The sequence below is a fragment of the Centruroides vittatus genome, unplaced genomic scaffold (assembly GCF_030686945.1).
Source record: "Centruroides vittatus isolate TY-2023 unplaced genomic scaffold, ASM3068694v2 contig_19, whole genome shotgun sequence".
In the NCBI taxonomy this organism is placed as follows: domain Eukaryota; kingdom Metazoa; phylum Arthropoda; class Arachnida; order Scorpiones; family Buthidae; genus Centruroides; species Centruroides vittatus.
The window spans coordinates 1,209,521-1,225,743 of NW_027121169.1; the positions used below are offsets into that span (position 1 = coordinate 1,209,521).

A 16,223-nucleotide genomic window follows, 5' to 3' on the forward strand; every position below is an offset into this window, starting at 1 on the left:
CCATAATTAATCTCTCGATGCTACCGCGTAGCCTATATAAAAATCTCGTTAATCAAATACAGTGGTACCTCGGTCCTCCACCGAACAATCACCGCCCGCTAAAACAAATTTTCGATTAATAACAAATATTTTAATTTTGTCATCAGTAAAAAGTTTTCTGTGATAAAAACGAGTAACCAATTTAAAAATAAAATGAAACCTTAGGGATTAAGAAAAGGGCAGCCCAACGACAAAGGAGGACATGTACCCAATACTCCAATTTACGGGAGCCTCTCCCTTTCCTTTCCTTTCGCTTGTTTGATATGGAGATTATTTACGGGAGCCTCTGCCAGTAAGCCTCTTTATATCAATTCCAGAATGAGTACCTGCTTTTGTTGGTAAACGATGATTACCATCCAGATTTTTATATTTAAACTTATTTTTCTTGGCATTTTTAAAATCATCCATTCTATTTTAGGTTCGTTTCAATAAATTATTTTGCTACAGAAACTTCTTAAAATTCAATACTTTATTAGAACAATAGAATCTTTTTAATAAAAGATTCTATTGTTTTCTAAATTTAACACTTAAATTTAAAACTTAAATTGTTGCTTTTCAAAATGGATGCTTTGGTTGATTCTAAAATGTAGGAGGAAAGAAATTCTTAAAATGAAAATAGAAAGAAATAAAAGTAGACTTGAATCTGAACATTAGACTTGCGCTAACAATACACTTGTATTGAATAAAAAAGTACACTTTTAACAGAGAGCATTGCTTACTTCATTAAATCAAGGTGTCTATAATAGAGGTCTGGGCACGATTCCTTAATCCTTTGCGGCAGTGGTCATCTTGGGGCCTATCGATAGAGCATACCCTACACGAGTCCAGTCTGGTTTACAGTTATTAACTAGAAATGCTCTGGAATTCTTTGATGAACTCCATTCCAGAGGGTTAATTGTGTTGGAATGAACGATCGCGATGTTTTGTAGATGTTCTGACGTAATAAAAGGTTGGTGGCGTTGTTGACCCCTCGGGGAAAGTGATCTCATTTCACTCTCTCCTTCCCAGCGCTGACCATCCGTGAGTCAAGACTGTGTGTAATCTTTGTGCACTCTTTGTTCTTTTGTTACATAACCGGTTACGCTAGTCCAACTGCCTTTTTACCAATCTTTCCGATAAGCGCCAAGTCTAACAAATTGATTATCTGGTTACAAGCAGATTATCAACAGATTGTGTTGAGAATTTATTTTCACGAATTCGTGAAACAGCTGATAGCCCTGTATATTGAGTATTCCACGTTGTTAGAATGATCAGTGTTCATATGACATATAAGTATACCGATTCTGATCAATATATGCCTAATCGTCTCATGATGTCGATGATGATGAATATTACCTAGAATTCTTCTCTAACAGGAAACCATTACAGGAACATTCAAAATTTGAACCTCACTGTTGTCCTAGTAATGTGTCATTAAATGAATTGCAAATGGCAAGACTATTGTTTAGCAAGGTGGATATTTCACAAACTTGTTAGGAGTTCGAAACAATTATTTGTGCTAGTTATATACCAGACATGGACAAATGCGGCTCCGAGAACCGCATGCGGCTCTTTTTGAGTTACATGCGGTTCTTGCTGAAAGTGTTAATTTCTGTTTTTTATTATTATTTTTACAATTTTATTTTATAATTTTGTGAAAATATGTTTATTAAAAATTCAATATTTGTTTTATATTATATTTATATTATATAATAAAATCGCGCGCCTTACCATACTATCCGCCACGACAGTACAGAACTGCGGCTCCCATGCATTTTGCAAAACCTACATTTCGGCTCCCACTGAAGTCTTGCTTGCTTGCTTGCTTGCTTGCCCACCCATTATATACAATCTATTTGTACTGAAGAGTTTTCTGGAACATTACTTCATGAATGGACACTACTCATAGTTAAGGTAATTTGATGCACCCAACAGAGATTGCATTCAGCATTGTTTGCGAAAGTGAAAAAAAAAAACATTCAGAAAGCAAGCCCATTATGGATTTCATTCCTAAAGAAAGATAATTTAAAGAAAAATTTGTTAGACATGCAACTCACTTCAAGTCTGTTAACTCACGCAATATAAAGTTCTTGTCAACACAATATCAAGGATTTACTAATTTCAACTTTTGTCAATGAGATTGCATATTTTTGTCAGAGATATGAATAATACTGAATTAAAAAAGAAAAACTATGGTAGTAAAATTTCATTTATGCGTATATTTGCTGACCTTCAAATATACTGTAATTTGTTTTGTTCATTATATTTCCATCTTGTGTGCATACAGAGAAAGAGAACTCAATTTTGATCCCGACCTTCTGTCTGGATATGCAAGACACGGTTTCTCACCACCCGGCCGCCCTATTGTGGATTTGGCCGAATCCATAATGGGCTTGCTAAAAAGGCCGTCTGAATGTTCATAGGACGAAGAGTTAAAAAACTGGCAATCCTCTTTTTCTTCTGGCAATCTAGAAGAAACGTTGTTAAGAGATCGGCGCAGTTCTTTGTTAGAATGAAAGTGGAAGGATAGTTGATCACCAACATTCTTGCCGGAATTTTTTGGAAAGTGTTCGCTTTTAAAATAAGATTGTGATGTCGTTTTACTTAATGAAAATGATAGATTTGTTAAGTTTACTTTCTTTATTTTTCTAAGAATAATAACGAATTCTCCTTCCGCGTAGATTTACGACGAGAAAAGTAGGAAAAACTTTCACCTATAAAAACTTGACGATTCCTAAGGACTTGGTCCTCCAACAGGCTATCTGGAAGAGTCAGAGAGATCCGGAAATTTGGCAGGATCCCGAGAGTTTCGATCTCAACAAGTAAACGAATTCTTATTAAAATCAACGTTGGTTATATTGATAACACCGAAATATTCTGTATAGATTTAGTCCAGAACGGAAAGATTCGATTGACCTTTATGCTTATCAACCTTTCGGAAATGAACCGAGGAACTGCATCGGAATGAATTCTCTTTTCTCGTCATGAAAATGATTTTGGCCTCGCTCCTTCGGTCTTACCGTTTCGTTCTCGGATAGAACAGTGAAAAGGTACTTTAATATATTCTTATGTCTTTCACTTCCGATTACATTTTGTCAAGGAAGAGAATGTAATATACCACACACCGTGCTTTCGTATCCTCTCGTCTTTCAGTGTTGTCATTTTTCTAAATAACTCGTCGGTTCGTTTAGTATCTTAATTAAATAAATTATTACGTTGTTCTGTACTGTACATACTGCAATTTGCTAACTGATGAACAAAGAGTTTTTAGAGAAACAATTTAAATCGGAAATGATGACGTAAAATATAGCCAAACAACCAGTAATTTTACGTCGTCATTTCCGGTTTAAATTGTTTCTTGAAGAACAGTTTGTTTATCAGTTAGCAAATCGCTTGTGTACAACTTATTAATAGCTTTCCAAACTGCAATGCCAATCGCTCGAACATCACGCTAAGCAGTTAGGGTGCAGCCTACCATTCTAAAAGACCCCAGATCGAATTAGGACGGGTTGAAAAACTCCAGTAATTTTTCAGGGATGGCTCATAGGGTATGTTCGGTCCTGTTACTCACCAGCCGAGTGCCTTATTGTGGGCCTAGCCGAACCTATAATGATCTTATTAAAAAGGCCCTGTTAATTAATGCCCAGAGGAAAGTGTTTTTAAAATATGTTGTTTACTAATGGCTAATCTTACATCTATGTCCGGTTTACTATTAAATAAAATATTTAAATTACATCGTGATCCATGACATATTTTTCCGGTCTAATTTTTATGCTTATTTCTCATGTTTACTGTACATTTGGTAAGTATATTAATGAAAATGCATTGATTAAGACACCAAACAGTGTTCTTACTTTTATTAAAACGAATATTGCGTTTATTGTAAACGTACTGCTAGGTTTTACAAGTTAAGCTACTCCACTACTAAAGCTTAAAATTTTTCAACTTTTAATTTATGTTTGTACAGCAAGTAATTTAATATTTTCTTTTAGATGCGAATACATTATGAAAGCGAATCTTAAGAATTCTTTGATATTGAACTAAATTTCATAAACAGAAAACTATATCAAATTTTATAAGTAACGTGACGTCATTGGCCGAACGTCATTCACCACAACAATTGTGCAACAACGAGCTTTTTCGGTAATTATTAACGAATCAACAATTCAAATTCCATTGTTCTTTGTTTGGATGAAGACGCCATTGTCGTACTCCCCGCATTTTCGAAGAAATAACGTAAGAAAGAGCCGCGAAATTGCAGAACGATGCAGAAAGAGTAAAAAACGGTATTTTAATATAAGAAACAGCACATTCAAACACAGAACAATGGACTTTTAATTGTTTATTCGTTTGTATGTGATATATGTATATAGGAATATATGAATTAAGTAGATGTATTATATAGGTATTATACAGGTATTATATAGGTATTATATAGGTATTATGTAGTATTATAGGTATTATAGTATTATATAGTATTATTATATTATATTATATATATAGTATAGTATATTATAGTATTATATAGTATTATTGGTATTATGGGTATTATATAGGTATATATATAGAATGTATTATATAGGACGTATTATTGGTATTATAGGTATTATATAGGTATATATAGAGAATGTATTATATAGGATGTATAATATGTATATAGGAATATATGAATTAAGTAAATGTAAATATTTAAATATAAAGTATTGATATATAATTGCTAATTAAATTAGAATTAGAAATAAAACTTGGAATTAATTAGAATTAAATATCAATGTTTTATATATATGATTATATATTATATTATATGAAGGTCATTCAATGAAACCTGACCAATGGATATATCAAAGCGCGGAATGTATTTATTTGAAATGTAGGTGGAAACACTGTAGGCTCATGCTGCACCATGGTCTATATAAGAAGGTCAGGACACACATAGGACATACGTAATTAAACTAATTTGTGTAATTTTAGTTAAATTAACGTCGTATAAAACTGACTGCTCGTACAAGTTTGTTTTAAACGTGCGACTTAAAAAAGTCCCAAAATGGCGGCTCCAGTACGCGTCTCCTGACCTTCTTATATAGACCTTGACGCTGCTGTCACGTGAACCTACAAACAAGCTGCATTCGTTTAGCAGGTCAGTCGGATACTCCGACCAACTTTCGAGCATGGATGCGTCAACAATTGAACCGATGGAATTTACCTCCTGTGGAACCACCATAAATGCTGCTCGGTACGTGAAACTTTAAATTCTCTGCGAACTTTCATCAAGTCCAAGCCGCCTGGTCCGCTTTCGCAAGGGTCGTCGTTCTTCATCACAACCTCCGTTCTCACACCGCGTGCATCATGCAGGAATCCCTTGTGAAATTCAAGTGGGAAACATTCCAGTATCCTGCATACTTGTCACTGTGATTTCCATGTTTTTGAGGAGCTTAAGAAGCACCTGAAAGGGCATAAGTTTCGATCTGAAGCTGAGGTGGAACACAAAGTTTGGGAATGGTGCAGACATCAACCCACTGAGTTCTGTCAGCAAGGAATCCTACGTCTGGAGTCACGGTGCGAAAAGTATCTTACTCATCAGAGGGATTGCTTTTAATGTAATGAAAGAACTCCTGCTCCAAACTCCTCAGTATTCTGGTAAGATTCAAACACCTTAAATCTTTGCTACAAAAACCCTACCAGGGTAAAGCATTCTACATCACGGCCTCCAATTGGGAAAGTAACCACTTTCTGCGTGAAGGTAAGTACACGCAGTTCGCCGATTGGAGGTTCATCCACAGAGCCCGGCTCAGTGTCGTCCCACTTAGAGGACATAGGAGATTTGGCAACCTAATAAAGAAATGCCGCAGATGTAACCACGCCAACGAGACACTAGCCTATGTGCTCTGCCACTGTCATACAAACATGGTTGCAATTACAAAACGACGTAACATCATCATCCGTCGCTTCGTCTCTGCAACTGATAAAAGAAACGCCCGAGTCTACATCAATCAGAAGATTCCCGAATTTCACCAAAACTGCAGACCAGACTTCACGATTATAGACGACGAATCAAATCAGCAACAATCATAGACGTGGCCACCCCATTCGAAAATGGAATAGACGCCTTCGCTAGAGCCCGCGAGGAGATCACCAAATACCAAGACCTGGCCAACTTCTTCCGTGCACGTGGATATAACACCTTCGTCGATGCGTTTATTGTCGGTGCCCTGGGTGGATACGACATCGCCAATGAAGCCTCCCTACGACGCCTGGCAATCCATCGCAACTACGCAAAAATCATGAAAAAATTAATGGTCAGCGACAACGTAAAACATAGCCGAGAGATCTACATCAGACATCTAGAAGGCAGCCACAACCAGCGTAACAACTACCGCCAGCAAAACAACGACCGGTTACTCCCACGTCAATCCAGCACAAGTGAAAGGAATTAATGTACACCTTCCATGACCCTCAAATATATAATTAAATTATTTCACATTTAATTACTATAATATACGTATTCTATTTATTAATATTTAGTTCTGTGTGATACAAAATAATGATAATTTTTTAGTATATATTTTCAATTATGTATTTTAATATATATTTTTAATTATTTTATTCGTTGCTATTTATTTCGAATTGGCAAATCTGGATTGAAAATGCCTTTTACATAATAGAAATATTTGACTTAAAAATTGGGTTATTTTAGGTTACCAAATTAATGGAATAGCAACGAATATCCAGTTTTATTTTCCGATTGTTATTGTGTCGAGCAATCGGAGTCAGTTTCTGGAAAATACAAAAAACTACCACAAAATGGGTGTCGCCTTGACGTGGCTTTGTGGCTTAACGTGTGAAAATGTTATCGAAGTTTTCAAGATAATGTTTTCCACGGACTAAGTACACCCGACAGAAATTTCACAAGTATTTTCATGCAGGTTTTGTGAAGCGATGTTTTGTCACTTTCTTAAAAGTCACACTACATTAAATGTGTTGACTCTATCTTTTTATGTAGGTAAAAATAGACATAAGCTAAAATTTTTATAGAATGCATTGTACTAATAGGAGAAGAAAATCAGTAATGTATCGATATGTCCTATAAAAAGTTAGACGTTCGGATGGAATTCTTAATGTATTACACGTGGTTTAGGAGGTTGTGATTCTATTTCGTATTCTGTTTCACTTACAATTACGTGTAGAAATAAATACACAACACTGAAAAGAAAAACAACGTTTAAATGTTGGAAGCGATAGCATTTCAACAATAGGCTCGCTTTATATTTGACAAAATCGGTTAACCAAGTGTTTATTTTAGATTAGTTCAGACTCAAGTCCGAAATTATAGTCTTTAAATATTGTAAATATACAGGATGGTACAAAAGTAGGCATACGTTTGTATAATACGGATATTTGGTGTTTCTCGTTATTATTCTTTTTTTATTATTTTATTCGTGTTTTTATTTCTGATTTAATTTATGCATAAAATGTTTTGTTTTACGTGTGTTTTCTATAATAACAACTACACACCTACTTTTGCTTCCCTCTGCATTTATATGAAAAATTCATTAATTCTGGATCAACATTTCCGAAAATTTTATATCATTTAGTATTATAATGTCTTAATTTTATCGAAAATAAGCTGAAAAATGCAACGCCAGTTTATGAAGTACTGTACAAGAAATATGTAAAGGGTCATGTTTGCAAACAGTATAAAAATATACTCGGCTTTAAAGTTTACGTAAATATAAACAATAGAAGAATTAGAACAATAAAATATTGGATAACTCTGATGGTATATTCCTCGGGTAAAAAAACCTCAATTAGATTATTTTGGTTCTTTAGTTCAGTTTAAATTATTTAAACTATCGATTAGTGCAATCAGAAAAAAAAAGTTAACTCTTCAGTTTTTTAAAATGTTCAATATCACTATTTTTGTAAAGTAAAACTAAACATGTTTTCTTTCATGTCGAAGCGATCTGGACATGACAATGTGGGACATAGCGACCCACTGTGATCTCTAAACTGCATTTATACTAAGGCCAGGAACACACATGCGTAAAATTGTGTGGCAGAAAACTGAATCAGAAATCAGCTTTCAGTTCAGTTTCTGTTTTACGCTTTTATGCCAGAACACACATACGTAAAAATTCTGGCCGAATAGGAAACGCCACTGCCACTAACAGTTTATTAATTTTATTAATTTTTTCCTCTCATATATCTATGAGAGGAAAAAATTAATCCCTTTGTACCTTCCATTTTTTCTCCGCTTCCTCTGCTATAATATAGAAAATTTAAATTAATAGACTTGTATTCCGAATTCAAATAACGTGTGATCTAAATACTAGGCCTATATATCGATTCTACTAGACCTACCTGTTTTGAAATTTTGACCTAAAGCCATCCATAAACGTTGTTTAAATATAGTGGCTTTATACATGACACTGATGTGGTCGAATGGATTCAATAAACTCCTCTATTTCATTTATTTTTTTGTTTTTTCGAGACCGTCACAATTGTAGGGTTAACCGTCATTGCCGCCATTGTTAGAATAAAAACCACGTGTCTACTTTGACGTCACAGAAAAGACTTCTCTTTATTGGAGGAATTTTGGCGTAAAAATTTTATGCAGTAAAAAGTAGAGACATGCTCTACTCTATTTTCAGTTCTGTTTCAGTCAAAATTTCAGAAAAATTTTTACGCTTTCTGTTTTACGCTAGATTTTACGCCGAATTTTTCGCATATGTGTTCTTGGCCTAAGTAATGAAAAATTCCGTGCTCATTTCAATCGGTCCGAATCATAGGAGCGACAAAAATATAAAATAAAATGGTTAAAATTTTTAGAAGATTTTATTATTATTTACTGTGAAATTTTGCCGCCCCTGCTCCCCCACTACGCTACGCCACTGGGTGGTGGGTTCGCACCTCACTGGGACAAACTGGCCACGTTGAAGTTTGCCAATTTTCTCCACGTCTGTAACGCCTGAATACGGGCCAGTTACCCTTAATAACAAAGCAAACAGCATCGAATTGTCACTCTGCAAAAGCGCACTTTGAACGTATCTGTGCCTGCATTGCAGATTTTAAGCACGAAGTCGCCAAAAAATAATTAGAAAAAGTTCTTGCCGGTCCATTGACTAATTCGTCACCGGGTGGGATCAAACCACCAACCTTTCGGTTAACAGCCGAACGCGCTAACCGATTGCGCCACGGTGACACTAACACCCAGTTCTTCGAACGTCTATTTCAACATAATGCACCGATAGAAATATCGTCATCGGCCGTATCAGATAAATACCACATCGCAGTCGTCTTCTCTGCAGAACAAGGCAATGCCGCCGTTGTTTACATTTCAGATGAATAGCCTACTGACAGGGCCGGATTTTAGGCGATTGGAGCGATTGGTACCAATCGGGCCCCGCGCTTGAAGGGGCCCCGCATCACGTCAAAATTTATATATTTAAAAATAGTACATGTTACAAAAATAAATATCTAGGTATATTATTATTAAAAATAAAACAACATATTTCAATATGTAAATTAACAGTTAATTAATTTTGTTATTTAAAGTTTGAGGGGCCCCGCAAAAAAAAATTCAATCGGGCCTCGCACCTATTGGATCCGGCGCTGCTTACTGTCGTCTGTCTTAGGCCAAGAACACACATGCGTAAAATTGTGTGGCAGAAAACTGAATCAGAAATCAGCTTTCAGTTCAGTTTGTTTTACGCTTTTATGCCAGAACACACATACGTAAAAATTCTGGCCGAATAGGAAACACCACTGCCACAAACAGTGCAAATTTTATTAACTTTTTCCTCTCATATAGGCTATCTATCCCTTTGTACTTTCCATTTTTTTTCTCCACTTCCTCTGCTATAATATAGAAAATTTAAATTAATAGACTTATATTCCGAATTCAAGTAAAGAACATGTGATCTAAATACTAGGCCTATATATCGATTTTACAAGACCTACCTGTTGTTTGAAATTTTGCACTTACAGCCATCCATAAACGTTGTTTAAATACAGTGTCTTTATGCATGACACTGATGTGGTCGAACAAATTCGATAAACCCCTGTATTTCATTTATTTTTTGTTTTTTCGAGACCGTCACAATTGTAGTGTTAACCCTCGTTGCCGCCATTGTTAGAATAAAAAGCACGTGTCTACTTTGAAGTCACAGAAAAGACTTCTCTTTATTGGAGGAATTTTGGCGAAAAATTTTACGGTGTAAAAAGTAGAGACACGCTCTACTCTTTTTTCAGTTCTGTTTCAGCCAAAATTTCAGAAAAATTTTTACGTTTTCTGTTTTATACTAGATTTTACGCTGAATTTTACGCATGTGTGTTCCTGGCCTAACTCATTTCAGAAAAAAAAATTTCCAATTGAAATAACGTGACTTCCGGTTCGCAGCGGAAGCTGTTATATAGTTAATCAAAGTTCCTACGTGGTGTCGTCTTCCGTCTATCTTAGTCATTTCTCGAGTCTCAGCATAGACAAACTGACATACAGAAAAACGACACTGCGCAGTTATAGGTCTACAGTTCTTTCAAATTGCAGTTAAATATACAGAAGAACCTCTATTATCCGGACTAATTGGGGATGAAGGTAGTCCGGATAAGGAAAAATCCGGATAATCGAAAAAATAATAATTGACAGTGCATATAGTATGAATAATTTTTATTTGTCTAGATTTACATATAGCTTCAATATTAAATTATTTTTTATTAAGAAATTCAATTAACCAATTTTTTTTAAAGAACATAATGGAGATTAATTTGCACTAGGTAATTTTTGTCACGCTCTACGTTACGTGTGAAAAATGACATTTTTTAAACGATGGCATGACTAGATGGTTCCACAGAATCATTATGTTCTGTCGGAATTGCTGTTGGACTCGACGGTTTCTCGTCGGTTATATATATATATTGTCTCTTTATTCTTGCTTTTTGGTCATCTTCACCAAATTTTTTGCTTATTCTGTGAGACCCCGAGGAAAATACAGACTTTCGCCCACACTCTCTTCCCGATTTGATTTTGACCTTTCGTGATAACATAACAACGGTAGGACGGAGGTGCTTAATTAAAATAGGGAAAAAATAAATCGCTTTCTTTTTTGTGGTCCTGCCCTTCAGAACTATTCCAATTGGTCTTAAATCATAACAAAAGAAATTTGAACTTGATATATTAATATTTAAAGGTATCTGAATCCTTTCTCACGCTGAGCTAACAAGAACTCGTGATCCTCTGGAATTTTTATCATTTCGACTGCTCTAAGATGAGAAATGTCAAAAAGTTCATCTAGTTCACTAACAAATTCAGCCTCATTTGTTTGCTGTGTTACAGATTGTCGCCCCATGTTTTTCTTTAGAAACACCATTCTTCAAATGTTCGTTCTAGTTTAGTTATGCAGTTTCTTGGATCCATCATTGGGATCTTTGCCATTTCATAAAATATTGCCAGCTTTTCGACTGTAACAGCTGATGACTATCTGATAGTTTTTTCAGTTGAAGATGGTGATGTAAATACAAACCAAGAGCCTGGCGTAAGAATGACAACTTGTTGCCAGTTAATTCAGTTACTGTTGAATCAAGAAGGTAGACTTCAGTTTTAGATCTAGTTGCCGTCATATTTATTATTTAATAACTTTGTTGAAATGAACAATAATGTATTATGTGATTTGCTTGAGCAGTTTCTGGATTACATAGTCTACGCATCTGACGATATCAGCAGTCTTTCAGCGACGTGCCTGAATTTGTCGATAGAAGCCAAATAGCCAATAGGTGCTGATGTAAGCAGTATGAGTCGCCGAGCCAGCCTAAACCAGAAACAGGAAAAAACGTTTGCAGCATGACTTGATGATGTCAGCAAAATAAAGATCACTAGTCACGACAGAAATTAATTCTGTGGGAAAGTCATGTAACTAATGTGTGATTAATTTAATGGTTTATTTATTTGATTACATAACTCTGGATATCTTCTATTTTTGAAGTTAAGACAATGAAGAAAATACATTTTATACGGTTTATTTATTGAGATGACCAACTACAGTTTTACAAACTGTTGTACTAAAATGGATACATTGTGGTTGAAGCTTGTGATTGCCTTACGCTCATCCTTACTATTTGGAACGTATAAAACTTCAGTGACATTCAGCTACCAGTAAATATTCACCAATGGAGTAGATTTTTGGCACGAATGTTTTCTATATATATTGGAACAGAAATAGAGGATAAGAGGTTCACATTTACAAATTGTAAAAATAAGCTCTACCCTAAACGGTAGGCTAAAATAAGCAAACTTATAATATAGTTTTCATTTTAACGTTTATCACTCTTATTTCTTGCCTCACATATCTGCTAGTTTGCTAATAAAAACAAATAATTAAGAACGCGAATAAAAGTATAAATTTTTAAAATATCTTTATAAATTTAAAATATTCAAAACTAATTACATTATTCCTTAGAAGTCGTGGAACATTGTCAATTAGCTTTAAGTTCAAATCTAGAAAAAGACTTCACTGTTTCGTTAAAAGCTGTATTCATTAGTAAAAAGTTTATTTTGCATTGCAGATGATGCAGAATTTTTTATCATCTGCATCATCTACAATGCAAGATAATGAAATGAAAACTGCTCATTTTGCATAAAGAGAATTTTATTTAAAGATTTAAAATCTTTGTGATTAATTTACAGAACGTCGTAAAGTTCCTTTATTCAATTTTACACCCGATCAACAATAAAATCTAACGAAATAATTGCGCAAGTTTTTCTAGATATTGTTTTAATAAATAAGCCCAAATATGACGTGAAATCGAAGACGACACCAGTTTCCAATTTTTACCTTAGATAATAACGAATAAATTTCGCCTTTCTTATTCTTTCTGCATCAATTATGCCCATCTCACACAACTTCTTCATCACTTACCATAGATTGTTTTCCCCTACAGCCCACGCAAGCTTTGTGATCATACTGAGCAAAAAGATCATTGAAGTCAGTGCCTAACGCCTAGATAAACACGAAACTAGATAACAAATCTATACCATAGTTAGTATCCAAACGGTTCACTGGCATACAATACAATCCTAACTGGTGTTTCATTCTAAAATCATTAAACTCCATCTAATTTACTATTAAACAATACGGACACAATTCTGTAATCTCCGCACTAAAAATGAGAAGATCTCGTTATGCAAATAGATACGTAATACAATCTGCCTCATCTTAGATGTGGTAGGCGTGATCAATTCGGTATCGGTAAAGAATTATAAAGAAGAACCTCCCAGCACTTCTATATATCGAAGTTGGTCGATGCGTCGGATGTGACACTCGGCATTTTCATCAAACTGTCACAAAGAAAAGAGCTTAAGCACAGGTACGGTAAGTAACTTTATTGGGTACAAAAGGCACTAGTAGGACAGCCTGTAGACCATGAAAAACAAGGAGCAGCCTTGTTTTTCTTGGATATTCCTTCATGCTTCTTAACTAGCGGCAGAGCCATTTACGAAGCATGAAGTCTAATGACTAGTCTCATTGCAACAAATAATTTTCATGACGTAAAATATCTATAGACTTACTTTCTTGATGATTTAACCGATAAGTTTTTCAATCGTAACAATTGTTTAAAATCATTTCTTTATTTCTTTTCTGACATTTTTCAATCAACGGCTCCAACAACCACAAAAATGCAGAAAGGAATAACAAAGAAGAAAATAAGAAAAAGATATAATTGTATCCATGGTCAGAATAATCTGAAAAAGTGATTGAAAAACACATTGATCACATGTTTAATTAAACGAATAAATTTTTAACGTATCTAACTTGAAATTCTTACCTACTAATGGCACTTGCAAGATTAGTGTCAATCCAATTACAGAGTTGCAAAGTCCTACTGCAATGGGTAAATCATTCGGGTCTACGTATTCCGCAATAAGGACACTTTGTTCCACTCTTAGGCATCCAAAAAACACTCCGATGGCACAGAATACAATTACAAATTCTACATAATTCCATAAATATGAAAGCGAGCAGCTCAAAACTCCCAAAAATAGGTAGCAGATCATAACATAAATGGAATTTTTAACCTTTAAAACTTCCATAATCCAACCTACGACTGAACGTCCTACAAAATCTGCGATGGCATTGGCAGATATTAAAAAAACGGCACTGAACTTATCTATCCCTTTTTCCATCGCGTAAGACACTATAATGGTTTGTAATGTGTAGAGAAACAAATTGTAAACTGAAAATGTAAAGGCAATCAACAGAAAAACTGGATTTTTGGTGATTCTCCACGTTATTTTGAACGCTTTGAATTTATCTTTTCTGTCCAATTCGTTGTCGGGTGCCTTTTGAATATCATTGGCAATTTTTGGTTGACGATAAAGACACGCAGCTGGCAAACACTGAAGTAAAATCCCTCCAAGCATCAAGAAACTACCTTCAATTCCATAGTTTTCAATAAGCAAATATGTTAAGGGACCGAGTATAAATGCGCCAACAGAAGAACCACTGGATCCGATGCTCATTGCTGTAGTTATATATTTCTTAAAGTACATACTGATGATAACGGGGTTGCAAGTATTAATTATTCCGGTTCCTACACCTGTTAAGTAATAGATTATAAGTAATTTTTTTAATGAATTGTGTAATATTTTACTTGACTTACCGTTTACGATGCCTAAACCGACGAGAATGAAGATGAAGTTAGTAGAAAAGTAGCACATGATGCTTCCTAAAGCTGAAATAATACTCCCAATAATTACTAATTTCCTAATTGTTAGATAATACATCAGTGGAGAAAACATTACACCTAAAATACAAAATTTTTATATTAATTCCCTAGAAATTATCATCTCTTTCTAAAGTATATTGATTATACATCTATTAAGTAATTATCTATTGGTATGTCTGGCACGAGTGAATCCGAAATAACTTTTTAGACAGTGTTTAATTACGATCACCCTGCATTTTACGCTCCTGTATGATACTAATCAATTTATATACGATCTGTATACATATCTGACGTATTAAATGAACTCATATTAGTAGTTAAAGTTACTATATACGAGATATTACCTGATAATTGCATTGTTATTGACATTAAAGTGAAAGGCCAGGCAGCTTCTTTGCTGGTATAATTCTGCTTCTTGAAGGCATCATAATATATACCTTTTGTTCTACCGAATCCAAAAGTAGTAAATGTAGATACAAAACATGCAAAAGCAACTACCCACGCCCATCCTTTATCTCTGTCATCCTCATCCGTTTCCTTCTTGCTATTCACAATCTTCTTCATATCCATATTGAATACTGAATATAATCTAACTTCATACGTCAGTTTATTAATTAATTAACAACACTTCTAATGATGATTTTTCATAAATGTATGTGACTCATACCTGGCCTAAATATGTAAACAACTTATCAATCAGTTGTTGACGTACAATTAAATTATTTGGATAAATTCTCTATTTATCATTACAGTTAAAGCAGGTATCCCTAATTAATTATAATTAATTACAGTTAAAGCAGATAGCTCTTTTGATCATCTATTTTTAACGATTACACACTATACTTTGTACATTGTAAAATTATACAATACAAGCTAAATACAATTTTGTACCAAGTCATGCTTACAATAAAAAAAATGAACAACTTCCTATTGACGCTTTAAATTAATAAAAATTTCCATTATTTACAGAAGAAATTTCCATTTTTTTAAATAAAATTAATAAATATAGTACAGTATATACAATTATATTAACAGAATTTTGTCCTGAAATGATTTAATTCTAATATACTTATTATTAATAGAAAAACATTTAATTTTTCCCTGTAAAACTGTCTTTTCAGTATAATTCGAGTATGATGTCAACTTCGTTGCAAAGCTTGAAATATAAATAAAATCAATCTGACGATCGAAGATGACTCAGAAGAAGACGATATGTTGGGCATCTCCTTCAACAATCAACCTTCCATTATGAAACTGATGAGAATAGGTCTGTCCGTGTGTATTGTGCTCGCATAGTCTTCCTGCATTATGGGGAGTTCTGGTAATATGAGATCTAACCTCAAGACAGTGTTAGAATTTTAAAAATAGCTTTTTTGAGTGATTTAAAATATGCCAAATCAGATAAACGGATTTATATAATGTGCTAAACTCTTTATTGAATACACGGTACGCAAATAGCAATTATTGGCTGTTAATCAGTTGAATTACAT

At 34.2% G+C, this 16,223-nt stretch overlaps 1 protein-coding gene and 1 non-coding gene across 2 annotated transcripts; both read right to left on the reverse strand.

Moving 5' to 3' along the window:
* Window positions 1–9,143: 9,143 nt before the first annotated feature.
* Window positions 9,144–9,217, reverse strand: TRNAN-GUU (transfer RNA asparagine (anticodon GUU)). Its single transcript has one exon. It is a non-coding gene; the product is annotated as a tRNA-Asn (tRNA).
* Window positions 9,218–13,604: 4,387 nt separating this feature from the next.
* On the reverse strand, window positions 13,605–15,303 carry LOC136970222 (monocarboxylate transporter 12-B-like). Its single transcript, XM_067264649.1, has 4 exons — window positions 15,078–15,303; window positions 14,668–14,811; window positions 13,834–14,604; window positions 13,605–13,750 (listed from the first exon to the last, which is right to left on the reverse strand). The coding sequence occupies exons 1-4, from the start codon at window positions 15,301–15,303 to the stop codon at window positions 13,605–13,607; spliced, it is 1,287 nt and encodes a 428-aa protein (XP_067120750.1).
* Window positions 15,304–16,223: the final 920 nt, after the last annotated feature.